The sequence below is a fragment of the Mauremys mutica genome, chromosome 11, assembly GCF_020497125.1.
Source record: "Mauremys mutica isolate MM-2020 ecotype Southern chromosome 11, ASM2049712v1, whole genome shotgun sequence".
In the NCBI taxonomy this organism is placed as follows: Eukaryota; Metazoa; Chordata; order Testudines; family Geoemydidae; genus Mauremys; species Mauremys mutica.
Window position 1 is genome coordinate 79334187 of NC_059082.1, and position 12646 is coordinate 79346832.

Sequence of the window (12646 nt, forward strand, 5' to 3'; positions counted from 1 at the left end):
ATAATCAACAGTTTTCCCATTTATTTCATTGAGAGCAGAATGTGCTGCTAAAATGACTTGTCTAACCTCACACAGTGAGTCAATTAGGCTTGGAAACAGAATATAGGTCACCAACTTCTAGGTCACCTGTCTAACCAGTAGATGTGCTGCCTTTAAAAAAAACACGCTCATCACCAAAGTGGTGTCTTTAAAGAATCCTGTGCATTCAGAATTGAGAAGGCATTTTTCCCTAGGTAAGTTCTGCCCCTAAACTTCATATATTAGCGTCTCCCATTTCATTGTGGGTTTGCCATTATACATTTAGCACTAACACCATGCTCAGCACTGTACAGTTCTCAGCGAGACAGCCCCCATCTCAGAGCTGGCGTAAAGAACTGAAGAGCTGACTTGCATACCTGAATCAGGGCTAGTACTTTATCCTGTACAATGGTGGGAGGATTGTTCTTGGGCGAGATGATTTTCACCAGAACACCATCTATGAAGTCTCGGTTTGCCACTAGGACATGGAAGCGATGGCCACAGTTTTTCACACAGGTCTCCAATACCTACACAAGAAACACAAATAATCTCTGATGGAACAAAGTCTGATCACGTGTACAACAGGAAGAGTCCTCCTGGTACAAAGTGTCTGCACGGAGGGGGGGGGGGGGCTTAGAACCAGGTTTTTGCTTCTTTCCCCTGCGCACTCCCTACAGAGCTTCCTCCTCTACATACAACCCTAGGAATTCATTTATAGGTTCAGTCACCTTTACCAGGAACCAGTCGACTGGTTAATAGCCAAAGTGTAGCAATTTCCCTTTAGATGTCCCCTGAAGTTGAATTAGATCAAGTATGTAGCCCTTTCTCATTATAATTTTCACTAATCATTTTGGACCTTTGCTTTTGGACATTAGTCAGTGAGGGGGTGATCCAGCCGATGAGAGAATATCTCTAGAAATTATGCCTTGGGCACCAAAAGATGCTGACAAAATTTGATTCATATTCAAGTTTTTTCCTTTCTTGATACCTTTTGTCTTGTGATAAATCAAATCACTAATATTAACACCCCCGAGACTTTTGTGATCCAACTTTTCTCATTGTCAAGATGAAGAAATAAAAGTTTCTGCCATTTTCATTGAAGTTTGCTCACTTATGCTGTTTGTACACCAAATTTCAGCACACAGGTTGTTACAGCAAGGACATGTCAAATGGATATCCTGTCACAGGGTCAGGTTTAGAGAGACCCATTTTCAATGCTTCTGAAATGCGATTGAACAGGACACCCCAATTTATAATCCATGTTATAGAGTTTTACATGGGGATGATGCCAAATTACCTTAAATCCTTCAAAACACTCTGCTTTTGAATTCTTTGACAGGTTATGCCCCAATACACATTTTCCCCATAACTTAGCTGGAGTCATTCTCACTTGGACATTCAGTTACCATGGAACAGCAGCTATTGACTCTTTTCTGTGAAGAACATGATGCACATGGAGATAAATACAACACACACCTTTTACATATAACCATGGCTAATAACTGCCATGACCCCATAGCCGAGAAGCTTCTGCTCCTACTGATGTCCTCACACCTGACGACATGGGCAAGTCCAGATTTCAGCCTCTTTTCAAGACAACGTATAATTCCATATCCACATTATGATGGACACAGCAGTCTCATTTTACTCCTTGGGGCACTAGTGCCTTATTTTAATTCTCTCCAACAAAACCCTTAACTGGCAGCTATCAAAATGACAACTCAGGGCAGGAAGTGGCCACGAGGAGACAGAGCTAGCAATGGATTAGTGCAAGAGCACTTCATCTTCAGAGACTGAGTCAAAGCCAGGTAGGTAAAGAATGAAAAAGAATTTAGAACTGTCATCTTCATACAAGTGACAACCACCACACAGGTCAGCACAACTGGCAACCATCTATACTAAGGAGGGAGCAGCATACGCTATAGCAAGGGAGGACTGGAGTGTGCTGGCCGAGTGCAGGGGAAACACATGGAGATCACCTACCCACATTATGCCTTGATCTAGTCAATGGTATTTGTCCCTTACATTCAGGAAGTGCAAGTTTCACCCACCAAAACATATTCTGATCTGCCACGTCACCCAGTAGGCCCTTTTCAACCAACAGCCTTGCTGACATGATCAGCAGGAAAGGTCACTGCCAAAGTACCTCACACTCCGGCGGGGCTGTGCAAATGCACAATGTAGTAATTTATGCTGATTTAGTTTAAGGCTTCCTGTTTCTGATGTACTTACAAAAAAAATTACCCTATTAGTTTTTGTGCCCTTAGCTAGTTGCTCTCCAAATTCTTTCTTGGCCTGCCTTATACTTCTATAGTTGACTTGCCAGAGTATATGCTGCTTTCTATTTATCTCTGCCTCTTTTGCTCTGCTATTTAGTGACCATGGCTTTTTTTGGGGGGGGGGGGTGTCCTCTTACTACTTTTTTTTATTTTTTATTTGGAGAATACATTTAGTTTGAGCCTCTATTATGATGTTTTTAAATAGTCTCCAGGCAGTTTTCAGGCATTTCACCCTTGTGACTGTTCTTTTTAATTTCCATTTAACTAGCATCCCCATTTTTGTGTAGTTCCCTTTTCTGAAGGGGAATGTTACTGTGGTATGTTTCTTTGGCACTTTCCCAGCTCACCACACTCACCGTTAGCGCCAGCATCACCTCTCTGTAATTTCTGTTTCCATTCAGCCTCTTCTTCAGTGCTCGGATAGCATCCTTTGGACTGAAGGAGAAACAAACGTATCATTTTCACTCCTCAGAAGGTGGGAACATTGGCTTTCCCTAACCCTTTCTGACAGGGCAGGAGCACTTGCGTTAACTTTAGATAACCCAGCCATGATCATTGAAAGCTCAGCATGTGAATGCAGATACAAGGGCGATGTATGAATGAGACAGCAAGACTGACAGGCACTCAGGAAGAGGCCACAGGCATAAGACCACTGAGAACAGGCCCGCTGTGTAGCGCAAGCAACACAGCCTGAGTGCTGAAGGGGCAGATGATACCGGAGAGGTCCCTCTCTTCAAACGTTAGGATCTGGTAGCAATGCAGCATTTGGTGGCTTGAAAGTTACAAGCAAGTCTCCTAAAAATAAAGGCTCAATGATCCCTCTAGTAGCACATTTAGTATGTGCTTTCTGGAAACACCCAGGAATTAGAGAATATTTGAAAATAAACGATACAAAGTATTTGTAGCGTCAGTTATTGCTTCATTAGGAGTAACATACAGGTTGTAGGGGGATATTAGCGTTTTGGTATTGGACAGCATATACCATATACAGTCTGTCATGTCCCCAATGTGGGGTGTACGGTGGGTGGGATCAAGATATAGTCAGGAGGCAGTGGGGGTACATCACTCATACAAACAGGTTACAGACAGTCATGGGCATGAATAAGCGGGCTGGATAATGGGGATGGTATTGCACCATGAAAATCTAGTGCTCTCATTTTGCTGCTGGGCCAACATAGAGCTCTGCTAATGAATCTCAATCCTGACATGCCACCTCCCATGTTATTCTAACCCTTCAACTCTCCTGAGCAGAGGTCTACACTAGCAAGTGCCATGAGACATGCTGATTGTCTGAAGTGGATCAGTGTCAGTTTGGGATAAGGAGACCAAACAACTCATTTGCTACCTAAAAATGGAATTTAATCGGAGGACACCTGTGCATTAGCCCACTGCACCACCTAGCATGCTGAAGAACAAAGATCAGTGTCAGCGCGACAGCAAAACGTGTGAACTGCCCAAGTTATCTGTAATAGCACATACCCTTCTTCCGTCTCGTTGATAATGTCACAGATCTCCATGTTAAGTGTCCAATCCTCACTTTGCAAGGAGCCATCAGTCGCCTTTTCTGTGAAGCCAACACAAAAATCTGTCACCTCTCCTTGATTAAGTTACTATAGTTCATCTTATCTTCACTCTATTACTGTGCCTTGTACACAAGTTAGCACTCCCCATATGAGGAAGGGACACATTTTCCAAGCTCTTGCACTGTTGACTCTGGACATTATCATACTGTTTTTCCTCATTTAGAGACTAGTTTAAAAGCTTCTGGAGTAAAAATCAATCCTGTGGGCTGGATTACTCAATATTCACAGACCACAGAAGGGCTGCCAGTTAATTCCTGCCCTATCTTCTTAGCTATCACCCTACTTTACCTCTGATATTTTGATGGGAGAAGGGGCTAATCATTCAAAGTTCTAATTTACTATATTTTAACACCTCTATGTCAACCCTCCCTATTTTTGTGGAGTCAGAATTCATATTTCTCTTTTCATGGGGAAGACCTGGCTCCTTTTTGTACACTAAGGGTTTTTCCTTGCTTGTTTTTTCACCTTTGAAGTGTCAAAAATGTAAAATTCCTGCCTTCCCTATTTTGCAGAAAGTGTTTCTTGGAGGACCCGGAGTGCGCTCAGATCTTAACAGAAGGGGTGATAGTGTTGAATCTTTAACAAAAGGAGTTTTCTTCCACCTGTTTGTTGGACATTTGATTTAAATATGCTTACAAACAAAAAGGGCTCAGCTGTCTGGATAAACATCACTTTCCCTCCTCAATTAATCAGGTTTTATTGCAGATCCCTTATCATCTGAAATTACAGACTTACTACCAAGCTTTCAGGAAAATAGGGTAAACAAGACGTGAATTTTTGACATAAAAAAACCCAAAACAAAACAAAAAACCCAACTAATCAACAAAAAGTACAACACAAGCAAAACTTTCCTAAATAAATCTTTCAGGCAGTTTATACATTATAAAGCAGCAAGAACCGCAGAAGTGCAATTTCCTTTGTTCCCTTTGTAGTCACCTTGAATTCTTTAGATCAAATTCCCCAAATTGAACCCATTTGTCTCAAAGGATAAAATTGCCTGAACAGGGTAGATTCACTTTTAGAAGACTGAACCAATTCTATAACTCTGCCTTGTGCTTCCCAGACCAGAAAACTGCATCTATGGTAACACTGTTCCCAAAAAAAACCCCTACCATTGAGATCAAGGTTACAGCTCCCCTGGCAGTAGTAACTGTGGGAATGTTAGCACAGACCAAGTGCCAGCTCAGAGCAAGGGCCACATAACTTGGTGCTTAAAATGCCAGCAACCAGTATTCCTACCACTGCAGTTCCACCAACGGTAGCAACTTGAGAACAAAGACTGGCATAGACATGGCCAAAGTTAGAAGCGCTGAAGAGAGGTTCGCTCAATCCCAGAGTGGGAGGAACACAGGAAAAGTGAGATCATTCCATTTCTCAACAGTGACCCTTTCAGCCTCATAAGGAGTGTTGAAAGGCACTCAAAGGATCTCTGTCCGGCTCCCACAGGTCGAAGGAGGAATAGAGGAAAAAAAAACAGCCATAGTGCCATCTTTGTTCGGGACACAGATTCGAAAGAGTCAGTCAACCTTATCTCCTGGTACAGTTCAAGTAGCACAAAAATCTATTCACATACGAAGTATTCCCATTCCCCAGCAATTCAACGAGGGAGTTCAGAGACTATGACCTACTGTGTTTTGAGCAATAGTAGCATTCTTTAAGATTTCAAGGTGGTTTCTAGTCACTGAAGTTTAATACTGTTCTTCAAACAAACCCGATGCATACTCGTGAGACTTCTTTCCAGCATCTTAACCCCTTTGCTGCACTTCACAAAGCACCACAGCAGCAAATCTGGGTCGCACCACCGAAATGGACAAAGGACTACGGACAACAAAAATAACTTGTATTCTGTTTTTCTCTAAGGAAAGATGAACAAGCAAATAAGCTTCTAATTGTTTCTAGAATCAGTACCCCTCACAAAGGCTTTTTTAAATATTTACAACTCTGTGTCAGTGTGTGTGTGTGAGAGAGAGAGACAGACAGACCAGAAGCCCTGAACCATATATAAGCCAAGTAAATAACCAAACTGTAAAATAAAAGTATAGTCAGTGTCAGTAACAAAACATTTAAAGGGGCACAACATTATCTATATTCTCCAGCTTGGCCACACAAAACCAACAAGACAAAAAACAAAAACAACAACAACACATGAATCAAATTGTTGGTGGTCCTAACTGAATGGCCAACCTCTCTGCTACCTCCAATAACATCACCCAACGAGTGGAGACAGCGCAGCACTAAATGGAGAAAGAGTTTCAAAAGATTTCCCAATTCTCAGTCACAGAGCCGTGTCACATGGACATTTTGCCCAAATAAATCATGGCCAAATATTTATCACAAGATCAATGAATGAATTGGCTGCTGGCATTGCCATGTGCAGGGTTAGCATTTTCCCACATGATTTCTAAAGAGAAGTCAAGCCTTTGACTGAGTCACACAGTACAAAAGCGGACACCAGGACAGGGACTGAGCAAGAGCTATGGGGACACACAATTTTCTTTAGCACATTTTTGGATTTTCTTTACAAATCATGTCAAATGTCCATGCTTAGAAACACCCCATATTTAAGGCATACTATTCTCTCTGGTGGCACTGTGCTAGTCAGTGATCATTCTTCCCCTCAGAGCATGGAGAAGAGGCTCTGACTTTCTGAGTGTTGAGATTCTGATTTTAAATACAAATCACTTCAAAAGCAGCACACGTTACGTGGACAAGAGGAACTAACAGTTGTGAAAGCACGTCCCTTGATTCCATTAAAGCCGCGTCTACACCAAAACTGAAACAGTATTAGCAACAACCATGTTCACAAGTAGCTCCAGCAATGCAGGGATAGATTCCAGCTCCCCAAGGAACACATCAGAACAGTGCTATTAGTATAAACTAGGGGTCATGTAGCATGCTTCTCTAAGAGAATCCCCATCCTGTACCTGGGAAACTGCAGAACCTTAACTAGCAACACTAGAAATGTTTTTAAATGCTGGAAAAAAACTGATATTAGGTGTCAATCACGCATCTCCCTGCGACTCCCTCTCAAACTGGACAGGAAATAGTTGGCTGATAATACTGACAGGGTCAAACTGTTTCCAACACCTAGTGCAGGTGCCAGAATCCTGGAAGAATGGCACATTTTCCTCATGTAGGTGCACCTACAGTTAATATATTAGAAAAGCATCAGTTCCCCCACTGCCCACAACAGGTTTGCAGCACATGTCAATTGGCATTAGCTTGCAAAGGATTTGGAGACACTGTCAACACAACTCTGGGATGGGGCAGGACATCTTAATTGATACCCACCCCAGCCAAGACAAAGTAAAAAGTCAGAAGAAAAGTGAATAATTTCTGGGAGACTTTTATTGGCAGTATACAAACAACACCTCATACTAACGTAAGTCTCTAGTTCCCAGGGCCAGGGATGGGAAAGAATAATACTTTGCACTTCGATAGCACCTTACATCCAAGGCGCTCATGGCTGTTGAACATTAAATCTCAGAGAAGTCCAGTCACAGGACACAGCCAGAAATTCTGGAGTTCTAATTCCAGGCTGCCACTGACATCTTGGGGAAATGGAGGCAAAGGGGTTAAGCAGTTCGCCCATCTATAAAATGACAGCTAATACCATCCTACCTCAGTGGGTTGTTAGGTGAGAAATCTCTGTAAAAGTGCTACATGCTGCCCATTTTACAGCACTCAGACAAGGTGCTGCTCAACTAAGAATGTCCCCTGTGCATCAATCTTCATGAACATCATCTACCAGCCAAGCCTATGCCCACTCTCTAAAGTATGACCAGGATGAGGTCACCATAAGGAAATGAAGCTAGACATAAAATCATAGAAATGTAGGACTGGAAGGGACCTCAACAGGTCATCCCCATTCCAGGCCCGTGCATTGAGGCAGGTCTGAATATTATCTAGACCATCCCTCACAGGTGATGGTCTGACCAGTTAAACTTCCAATGACGTAGATTCCACAGCCTCCCTAGGTAATTTGTTCCAGTGCCTAACTACCCTGACAGTTCAGAAGTTTTTCCTAACCCAGTGGTTCTCAAACTGTGGGTCAGGACCCCAAAGTGGGTCGTGATCCTGTTTTAATGGGGTCTCCAGAGCTGGAGTTAGACTGGCTGGGACACAGGGCCAAAGCTGAAGCCCGAGCCCCAATGCCCAGGGCCGAAACCTGAGCCCCACCACTTGGGGCTCAGGCTTAGGCTTCAGGTTACAGGGATGAAGCCCATGGGCTTTGGCCACCCAGCCTGGGATAGTGGGGCTCGGGCGGGCTCATGCTTTGGTCCCCCCTCCTGGGGTCGTGTAGTAATTTTTGTCATCAGAAGGGGGTCACGATGCAATGAAGTTTGAGAGCTCCTGGTCTAACCTAAAACTCCCTTGCTGCAATTTAGGCCCATTGCTTCTTGTCCCGTCCACCGTGGTTAAGGAGCACAATTTATCACCCATCTCTTTATGACAACCTTTTACATACTGGAAGACTTGTCTCTCCCCTCAGTCTTCTCTTTTTCCAGACTAGACAAACCCAATTTTTCAATCTTCCCTCATAGATCAGGTTTTCTAGACCTTTAATCATTTTTGTTGCTCCTCCAGACTGTCCCCAATTTGTCCCCAGAACTGGTAGTGCTGAGTAGAGTGAAAATCACTTCTTGTCTCTTGCTTTCAACACTCCTCCTCATACATCCCAGAATGATATGGTGGTTTTTTTGGCACAACAGTATTACATTGTTGACTCATTTAGTTTGTGATCCACTATAACTCCCAGGTCCTTTTCTGCAGTATTCTTTCCCAGGCAGTCATTTCCCATTTTTTGTATTGGTGCAATTGATTATTCCTTCTTAAGGAATAGTGCCCAGAAACTGTGTAGGAACAGGCTATGCAGGAGAGGTAGAAAGTGCTCTTTTGTTTTAATTAAATGCAAGGACAAAACAGCTGCTTGCCCTCAGGAGGAACATTCATTTCAAGCTCTGCTCAGTAGCATCCTAACAAATGAAAGCTGACACAGCGTGCACAAAAGGTCACCTATTACACAATCTTCTCATACTCAGCCCTTAGTACTTTTGTTTTAAAGCTACAGGCCTGATAACCTTGGAGACGGGACAGATACAGCACAAGCAACATCAGTGCAAGCTTCCCGCTCCCTGCCCTGACAATGCACCTTAACCCTGACCTCAGAGACCTCCACTGATGAATACGAGGGTAGTTCGATCTCCACACTCCATCTGACCATGCTGTTGCATCTGCCACTGTATGGTTTTTGACGAACACTTTCAACAGGGTCTGAACGGAGAAGACTGGTTTCAGGTAGGAACTGTATTTAATACATGTATCATATGCATGTTTCTAGATTGGAGAAAGAAGTGCTGGTCTTAGGCAGTGCTATGGAAACTTCCCCTAGCTGAATGGTGACAGCATGCAGTAAACGAGGCAATAGGCTGATGTGCGGGTATGTCTATACTGGAAAAAAAAAAAGTGTGTTCATACTATGGGTTAAAATAGCAGTGAAGACTCAAGACTCTCATACTTTAAGGTCATCGGCAATGTGGCCTTTAACTCGGGTTAACCACTACAGTCCAATCCCAGGTTCCCCAGTAGGCTTTAACTTGAGCTGCTAACCCGAGTTAAAAGCGGACTTGTTGTGTCTTCACTGCTATTTTCACCCACCACAGCCAACCCCAGTTAAGAACACCCCTTTCATTTGCAGTGAAGACAGTCGCTAGGATAGAGCTCTCTGAACACTGCGCCCTTTCCTCCGATCAGTAAGTGTCTACCAAGTATCGAACAGCAAGAGTCATTGTGCTGCACAACACACTTGGAAGACACAAGTGGAAATGCCAGTATTGGGCAAAGGCAGCAAGTTATTGCTCATGGACATTTAAGTCCTGCCTTGTGTACAAACTGCATGCAAAGAGAAAGAGGGTGATGTTTATGTAGGTGTGGTCTCCAGTCTGAATAGTAAACATTCTGCTATGCGGATCTACGTTCTGACAACAGCGAGATAAGCCCTTGGTGTGAAAAACCCATGGATTTCTTTGTACATGGAGAATCTCACCATCCCAAACTAACAAATGAGCCAAGAGGTTTGTTCTAAAGAGCAACTCCTGTGTGCACACAAGATAAATGCATACAGGTGTACTTGTTCCAGAAATTAGAAATCAAGGACATTCTTATTTCAAATCAAGCCCAGATCCCTGGTGAATCAAATTTCCTGCCCCCTTTTGGCTTTCAAATGGTATAAAGCATTGATTTCTACCCTTGGTAGTTCACAAGGTAGCAGATCTCAAAACTCTCTTCTCTACAGTGGTCGTAGATAGAGCAGTGCTTTAATGAAGTGACCCAAGACTGATTTTAGCAAATTAAACCTTTGAGCAGTTTAATTTTCACTCCCTGTCATTACAGCAGTCATGGTTAAAACTAGCTACAATATTGGCAGGCTCCTCATCATACCTTCTCCTAACTCACCTTAACCCTGACTGGTCACGCCCTACTCAGTTCACTTCTTATAAAGCAAAGGCTGTCAAGTTGGGGCCAGTTGTGATGGCTTTATAGCATACACAAAGATCTTTCAAGGACTACAAGTCTTCTGAACAGAGTGTAGAATTACACAAGTTACCCCACAAGTGGAGATACACTGCTGAATCAGAGGATTTGTTCTTCTTAATTGTTCTTCTTAACCTCTGAGGATAGGACAAGAAGCAATGGGCTTAAATTGCAGCAAGGGCGGTTTAGGTTGGACATTAGGAAAAACTTCCTGTCAGTGTGGTTAAGCACTGGAATAAATTGCCTAGGGAGGTGGTGGAATCTCCATCATTGGGGATTTTTAAGAGCAGGCTAGACAAACCTGTCAGGGATGGTCTATATAATACTTAGTCCTGCCTTGAGTGCAGGGGACTGGACTAGATAACCTCTCGAGGTCCCTTCCAGTTCTATGATTTGACATCATGAGCCTCAGCACATTTGAGTTCACGCCCAGGTAAGCTTAGGACATGGTCCTATTCAAAACACCTACATGGGAAACTAGGATGCCAGAGCTAAGGAACAAATTGTTCTACTGCATCTTCAATCTTTCCTCCTCCACGCTCACTTTTTTTTTTTAAAGTCAAACTATTAGATATCACTGCAGCTGATGTGAATTTCTGATCAAAGTGCTGCTATTAAAACTGAATATGAACCACCATTCAGTATTTAGAGATCAATTCTGAGGGTATCTTTAAGTAAGTCATTAAAAAAGGTCAGTTTCTTTGCTAGACAAAAGCCCAACATTTTCCACTCTGTCACCTTGCTTACTCCGTTCTCTCTCTGCTCTCCCTGTTCTAAAACTGCTGAGCTTGGCTCGCCAAAGAAAATGGATCAGCACCAAAAAACATGATTTGAATTGGATTACTGTAGCCCTGGTCCTCTCTCCTGCCTATTGTCACCCTACGTCATGTTTTAGCTACGCTTGGGTTGAAAGCTATTTGGGGCAGGCCGACTGTCTTGTCTCTAGAGCATCATGCACATTTGCAGTTCTGAATGAATACTCAGTTTGTACTGAACCCACAGACAGACTAAACACCAAAATAGCAAAAGAATGGGCACGTGCTCAAGACTCAAACTTAAAAATATTTAGTCCACATTCCAAGTTTGAAAGAAGTCTGTTCAAATTTATTGAGGAACAGTCATTTCCCCAATAAACAGTCTGATTCTCTTTTTGAAGACTACTCACCATATGGCATATGAACATAAGAACAGCCGTACCGGGTCAGACCAAAGGTCCATCTAGTCCAGTATCTGTCTACCAACAATGGCCAATGCCAGGTGCCCCAGAGGGAGTGAACCTAACAGGCAACGATCAAGTGATCTCTCTCCTGCCATCCATCTCCATCCTCTGACGAACGGAGGCTAGGGACACCATTCTTACCCATCCTGGCTAATGGCCATTTATGGACTTAGCCACCAAAATTGATTACAAATAAACAGTGCACAGCTACAAACAATGCTCTGCTACTGTGTCTCTTAAGAGGATCTCAAGGTGCTTTATGGTTACATTTCAACATCCCTGTGATACAGGTACAGTATATAAAGCGTATTGTTTAACTACCACTGAAATCCAGTCACTTCTGGACAGAACACAGCACCTGTTTAACAGCAGACAGAACAAGAAGCAAAGCCTACCATATCCATGCCAAAGAGGATTAATATACAAATTAAATTAAATAATTAACTTAAACAAACTTAACATTTATATAGAAATGAGAATGCCTTGTGCCTACATTAGGATCACAATTTCAATAGACAAGAGGAAGAATAAAATAGACATCCTTACACGTCAGAATAAGGTCTCTTTAATCAGCCTGACCTGGCTTAGCTTATGAGATCCCATAAGGATCACAGCATGTTTGCAGGTGAATAAAACCCTGACTAACCTTAGAGTACGAACTCATATAGGCTGGGCTCCAACAAGGCAATCTTGGACTGTGATGAAAAGTGGGGCCTCAGCATCCAGATCTCATTCAAACTGTAAAGATTTGTGTTTTAAGAAAGCCACTTTTATGTAAAATCCCTCCTGTGCGCTTAGACTCCTCTCTTCAACGCAGAGAACAGGAGAGGTGAGCAGCTGCCTTCAAAAGGGGCCAATGATTTCTATACCTGATGAGCAGGTAAGGCATCCCTGCCAATTAACACATCCTTACTGGGAACTGAGGTAGAAAAAGCAGGGAGAAAGATACAGACCAGGCCGTAGCAACCAGGCATTTCTGACTCTTAGTCTTTATCAGAACTCTTGTCTCAGAA

The 12646-nt window shown here is 42.9% G+C and overlaps 1 protein-coding gene across 4 annotated transcripts in view; it reads right to left on the minus strand.

The window, feature by feature from the left end:
* The window catches only part of TOM1L2 (target of myb1 like 2 membrane trafficking protein), a 65984-nt gene that overhangs the window by 38207 nt on the left and 15131 nt on the right, over positions 1-12646 (minus strand). For all 4 annotated transcript variants that reach the window (XM_044979188.1, XM_044979186.1, XM_044979185.1 and 1 more), the window contains exons 2-4: positions 3777-3861; positions 2654-2732; positions 396-545 (exon numbers count right to left, since the gene is read on the minus strand). In XM_044979188.1, coding sequence (XP_044835123.1) covers positions 396-545; positions 2654-2732; positions 3777-3861 — 314 coding nt within the window. The remainder of the gene's footprint in view (positions 1-395; positions 546-2653; positions 2733-3776; positions 3862-12646) is intronic.